This window comes from Monodon monoceros, unplaced genomic scaffold, assembly GCF_005190385.1.
Source record: "Monodon monoceros isolate NGI ecotype Baffin Bay Population unplaced genomic scaffold, NGI_Narwhal_1 Super_Scaffold_10, whole genome shotgun sequence".
Taxonomy (NCBI): Eukaryota; Metazoa; Chordata; class Mammalia; order Artiodactyla; family Monodontidae; genus Monodon; species Monodon monoceros.
The window spans coordinates 6,747,715-6,753,714 of record NW_021703766.1 but is presented as its reverse complement, the minus strand read 5'-3'; the positions used below and the strand labels follow the sequence as shown (position 1 = coordinate 6,753,714).

The following is a 6,000-nucleotide window of genomic DNA, read 5'->3' as shown; positions in this document are numbered from 1 at the left end:
GGTGGGATAGGGAGGGTGGGAGGGAGGGAGATGCAAGAGGGAGGAGATATGGGAACATATGTATATGTATAACTGATTCACTTTGTTATAAAGCAGAAACTAACACACCATTGTAAAGCAATTATACTCCAATAAAGATGTAAAAAAAAAAAAAAAAAAAAAACTGGAGAGAGGGAGGGAGGCAGTGGGGCCGGCAGAGTGTGTGGAAGGAGAGAGAGGAGGAGGGAGAGGCAGACTACGGAGATTGACGTAAGGAAGATCTGGGATGACTATGGGAAATAAACTTAGGTGTAGTTAACTAAGTGGGTGATGGTGGTGGTGCAGGGGTATGATTAGCAAATAAGAGGCTCCAGAACATCATGCAGTGTGGGAAAAACATGGGAGAAAAAAATGGGGTGCTGTCCGGATCACTGAGGGTTGTCCATTTCATTCCTTTAAAGTTTTTCAGAAGAGGCAGGTTGAGTATCGCGAGTTCCCTTCGGGTTATGTGGTTGTGCTGTTTGGACTACGCTTTTGACTCTAACTCCTTACAGAGAGGGGACCACCTGGGTCCAGGATTTATAAGGGTTCCACATTGGAAGAGGCCACAGGGTATTTTCATGCATAATTTACAGAAGACGAGGCTGAGGCTCCGAAGGTGAAATACTTTATGGGAAGAACCAGGCCTGTCTGATCCTACAGTCGACCACCTGTTCCACCACCATGCCTCAGCACAGAGAGCTACCCAGTTGGATGCAGAATTTGTCCCCCAAATGATTCATTTTAGGCCTTGGCTTCCAAGACCCTTTGTAATTCTTAACTCAGAAACTAAGTGGTCGGGGAGACACTGGTGGCCTACAAGCTTCTCTTTGAGCCTTGGGGCCAGTGGGGGACCCTCACCTCCTCCTGCTCTCATTCAGACTTTGGTTCAGAGATTGTGACATGTCACCCAGCTGGCTGCTGGCTCAGTGACATTAAAATTAGGTTTTCCCCAAGGAGCAGAGAGCACTTAATGAAGTTTATCCAGTTAGAGAGAGAGATGCCCAGGCAAGCCAGGCGGCAGTGGGGCAGGCCACTGCGGAGCCGGGGGAGCGCAGGCTGGGACCTCGGCCTCAGAGAGGGCTTCTGTTTCCATGATGTCAGAGGGCGGAACCAGCCCGGCCTCATATGGACAGAGCCGCGGCCACTGCCCCAGCCGCTTGCCAGCTTTGGATGCTGAGGTGAGAACGCACCCATCTTACTCCCCAGGTGGAAGCTGAGGACCATTCTGGGCTCGGTCCCCACCTGGCTGGAGCTGAATTCCAGGCCCCAAGCCTGTCTGTCAGGTTTCCCAGCTGAGCACAGTCTCCAGGGGGACCTCTTAGGGTCAGGGTGAGCAGAAACAGTGCCTCCAACGCAAAGAAAGTGCCTTTGTGGACCCGGAATGCTTCCCCTCCTATTGCGTTTGAATACTTGGGGAACAAGTTTGGCAAAAGATATAACCTGAAGGATAAATAGCTTCATCTTTTTTTTTATGTCATTGGAAAAGGAGTGGAAATTACTAGCGTTCAGGAGGCCTGACTATGCAAATGCAGCCTTCGACTTGGGGCAAGACTGTCCCTTCTTCGGGGGTCGGATTCTGATGGGGCGGGGAGGGGTCCAGACATGGGGCCTTTCACATCCAGTACATCTGATTCTTTGATCGTCTTGTATATTCCACCCCTGGCCTGTTAATAACACGTGTGGGTCTCTTTTTCTCTCCCAACCAGAAAAAGATTTACAAATACAAGAAAGTCCTGAGTAACCCAAGCCGTTGGGAAGTCGTCTTGAAGGAGATCCGAACGCTGGTGGACATGGCCCTGACGTCCCCCCTGCAGGATGACTCCATCAACCAAGCCCCACTGGAAATCGTCTCGAAACTGCTCTCAGAGGTAACGCTTCCCCTTGGCTTGATTTCGCACTGTGCCATCCCATTCCCCACCCACGCACCCCCCGCCACTTTGAAGTCGGCTTCCTTTACACCTGCTGAGTACCACCCGGTACCAAGCAGCAGAATTCGAATTTGAGTCTGTGTTGTCTCCCTTTTGCGGGAGGAGGTGAGCGGTCCCCCAGCGACACGAGGGAGTTGAGAAGGAGGTTTGCCCCCGGTGCTTCCAGCTGAGCCGTCCAGGGACGATGGTAGAGTGGTTGCCTCCCTGTTGTGCCCCAAGACTGGATTCGAGGGAGGACATGGTGGGTGTTTCTCTTGGGCCCGAGCTGGGCTGGCGATGGTGATGATGGCAGCTGCTTTCAGAATTCTCTAGTTCGTTCCTGAGCGGGAACACGTCCGTGAAGCCCCCAGACTGCCCTTCCTATACCCATGGCGTTGGTCTGCCTCCGTCTCCCCCCGCCCCGTCCCCCGCCAGCACTGGAGGTCCACGCAGACATGGCTTTCAGCTCTAATCATCCCTCACAGCCCATAGCTGTCCTTCAACTCACACAGGATATTAAAAGTCGAGAGATTTCACAACAAAATAGGAATTTCCAGGTTCTCTTTAAAAACGGTCGGAAAATCCAGCAGCACTTTGCAGCTCGCTGCTTAGTGCCGCCCATCTGAGCCGTCGGCTTTGCCAGGCAGCCCCACACTTTGAGTGTGTGCCGTGTGCCAGGCGCTGTTCTGCGCCCTTGGATGAAGATGGTCCCCTGCCCTCCTAGAGCTTACGTTCTGGCAGGAAAGACAGTGGGACCTGAGGCTTTAATCCGTCAGTTAGGCTGCCGGATGGAGGGCGAGGGGTGCTCGGAAACATCTCTCTGTTTACTGTGCTCCAGTGCTATTTTAAGCACTTGACAGATATTAATACTTCTCTCATTTATTTGCCTGCCTGGCCCTCTAGGGACACTGGGGTTGATGACTCCTGGTTTCAGCTATGCGTGGCCAGCAGAGCTATCTCTCTGTCCCTCTCCCCAGGGAGCGGCCCCTGCTTCTCTGGCTGCCCCGGTGCCCTTGATGGCTTCTCCCACCCACCCCGCCTCGGACTCCGGCACAAGTTCCCTGCTACCTAGAACCTCCGCTTTCTCTGCAGACCCAGGCTGGTCACTGCCCGTTGGTCCAGGAAACTGGCCCAGGCCTTCCATGTCTGCTGAATAGAGAGGGTCCCTCGCCCTGGGAGGAGGTGGGAGCAAGAGGTAGAAAGTGGGTGGCAAAGGAGCAGAGGACGTGTCTGTCCTCGGGTGGGAGACCAGCCTCGTCCCACAGAAGAGTAAAGACCCTGGCTCTGAAATGAATCACGGTCAAGGTCTGGGATTTGAGGCCTGTGCCGTACACCCGGCCTCGAGTCCAGGCTTCCCACCTGAGCGGGAAGGGCTTGTCGGCAGGCCCGGGACTGGCTTCTCATCTGGAGAAGGGGAAGCAGCTCGCCCTCAGGAAGCACCTGCTACGTGCTGCGCAGGCGCCGGGTGCCACGCACACAGCATCCCATCTAATCCTCATGCTCCCCGAGAGACAGCCCTTGCTGTCTCCATTTCACAGATGGGAAAGCTGAGGCCCAGAGATACCGAGTGACCTGCCGAGAAAGCAGTGGGGCCGGAAGTTTCACCTTAAGGCTGTCTAGCTCTTACTGCAGAGCTGCACCGCCCACCCCATCAATCCCACCCGTCTCAGCCGCCATCACACTGTCATTAAATCAGGCTTGTCATCAGGACGATGGAGAAGGTGGCAGATGACACTGTGGCCGACCTCTGGTGGGATTTCTTGCCCGTCTCAGATATGTTTCATGTGACCACGTGCTCGTGGGCTTTGCATCACTTCTGAGGCTTTAGATCAAGGATCTCAAAGTCAGCTGATCCCAAGCGCTAGGGTAGAGAGACAGAGGCATTTAAAGGAAAAATAAGGAGGAAGCTTGGATTTGCTATGCACCAACTGTGAGTCAGGCAAGGGGTCCGTGTTATCCCCAATTTACTGCTAAGAGCTGCTGTTCGCGAGGGACAGAGCTGGGACCGCAGCCCAGGTGGCATCCCCTCCAGTGAGGCTAACGCCTCTCCGAGCGATGCTGACGTTTTCTGAACACGTTCTCTGTGACGATCACAGTGGCGGGCATTTACACCAGCCCTTTTACATTTCTCCCAGCGACCCTGCAAGGTAAGTATTAAAACATACGGAAATGTAAACGGAGGCTCCAAGGGGTTAAGTCGCCTGCCCAGGGTCACTTGGATGAGGGGTAGGCAGGACCCAGGCCCAGGTCTGCCCAACTGCAAAGCTAATGTGACATTACCTGAATTGGTAGAGACTTTTTCGTGAGTGAGGGACCCAGCCACCAAGGACGGCAGTTAAGAGCAGGTGTGCAGAGTGAGGAAGACCCGGTTCTCCTCTCAGGAGCTCCCTGGCCTTGCTCAGGGTACTGGATCGCTCAGTGCTGTTTTCATCTATGAGTTGGGGCTAAGATTAGCACCCGTTTCACAGAACTAGGGATTGGATGCTCTAATATGTATACTGTGCCTGGCATTGTGCCTGATGTATAGGGACCAATTGATAACAGGTCACATTTCTGTTATCGTGGGAGATGGCTGTGAACTTGACCTTCAGCACCCTCAGCTAGATGTCTAGAGGGGATGGGTGGAAAAACAGACTCTCCCTCTTTCTTGCCCTTTTTTGTGTATGGACTGGATTCCCTGTCTGTTCTCTTTACTTAAGCTGTTCCTGAGGCCTCCTCCTAAGAGGCCCCAGGCATCACCAAAGCGACCAGAAGGTGGGCAGGATCCCAAGGGAGGGAAGGGGAGGACAGGCCTGTTAAAGCTGGCATCCCCACCCTCCCGGGCCTTTGCTGGGTTGAGTGTGTGGAGTGGCCGCTCGGTTCAGGATTCAAGTGTCCCCTCCAGGGCAGTGGCTGTTAGTGAGAGCTCTCCACCCCGGGTCAGAAATGGCCTTAGTGGAGAGAAGTTTCCCTGCAGAGTGCCATGTGCCGTCACCGGTGACTGGGACCAAAGAAACGGCACCTGTGTCTGCCAGAGGCTCTTCTTGGAAAGGTGCTTGGGTGTGGTGAGGGATGGCTGGTCCCTTCGGAGCTCCCACGGCAGCCTGAAAGATGGAACCTCCCCTCGCATGGACTGAGCTGTATAGCTCAGTGGTTGGCGGTATAGGCTTTGGAACAGGACAGACAGGGGTCAGATCTCCACTCCACCACCTGTTACCCGTGCTCCCGGGTGAGCCACTGGTTCCTCATCTGTCATTGGGATAATAGAACCTATCCCAAGAACAGGAAATGGGTGGGAGGAGTGTAGCAAAGCCCTGACAACAGTGCCTTAGGTGTAGTGAGTAGGAAAGACCAAAGCCAGGCTTTCCTCTGCCCTCGGCTGAAAAATGGCTGGTGTTTAATAATCTGTCATAAGCAGGGTGCTCAAGCCACACCAGCATCCACAAAAAGAAAAAGGTGTTAGAATCCAAAAAACATCCTCCCACGTGTCCTGGATCCCAAGCACATAAGTCAGGCGGTCTCCATGGGAACCGGGACGCTCATGGCGCTCAGGCACTGACCCTGGTTCTGTGCCGCCTTCACCCCTTAGGCAGCCAGCTTACTGGACAAAAGGAAATCCACAGCTCACTAGCTTTTCTTCCACTTGTAGCTGGTGTAAATGCATCAGCTAACAGGTACTTCTCAAACCTGTTCAGCCTGTGGAGCTCTTTCTAGAACCCGGGAACAGTCAATCTTGGGGTTTACTGCCCAACGAGGAGGTGCGTTATGAACAGCAAACACGGCTGTTAGGAAATAAGAGTTGACACCAGTGAAAGCTTGTGTCCACTGAGACAGATGGTCAGAGCAGAACACACCAGGACACTAGCAAAAAAGACAATAGTGGCTGTTTCTGAGTTTTTTTCACTGTCTCTTGCTTATTGCATATTCATCCCTTTCCTCATTCGCATCCTCATTGCATACACAGGATGGTGGTCACAGGTACCAGCTGTGTAAGCAAATTCCAGATTGCTGGGGGGGAGGGAAAAAACCCTAGAAATTTAGCAAGTTTAATCCATTCCGCTTAATATTTTTGCAAGTTGATTGCTAGAATTTA

General features: G+C 53.2%; 1 protein-coding gene across 1 annotated transcript in view; it reads left to right on the top strand.

The window, feature by feature from the left end:
- Positions 1–6,000, top strand: part of CMIP (c-Maf inducing protein) — a 237,977-nt gene that overhangs the window by 183,625 nt on the left and 48,352 nt on the right. Inside the window, exon 4 of the mRNA XM_029213509.1 lies at positions 1,728–1,889. Coding sequence (XP_029069342.1) covers positions 1,728–1,889 — 162 coding nt within the window. The remainder of the gene's footprint in view (positions 1–1,727; positions 1,890–6,000) is intronic.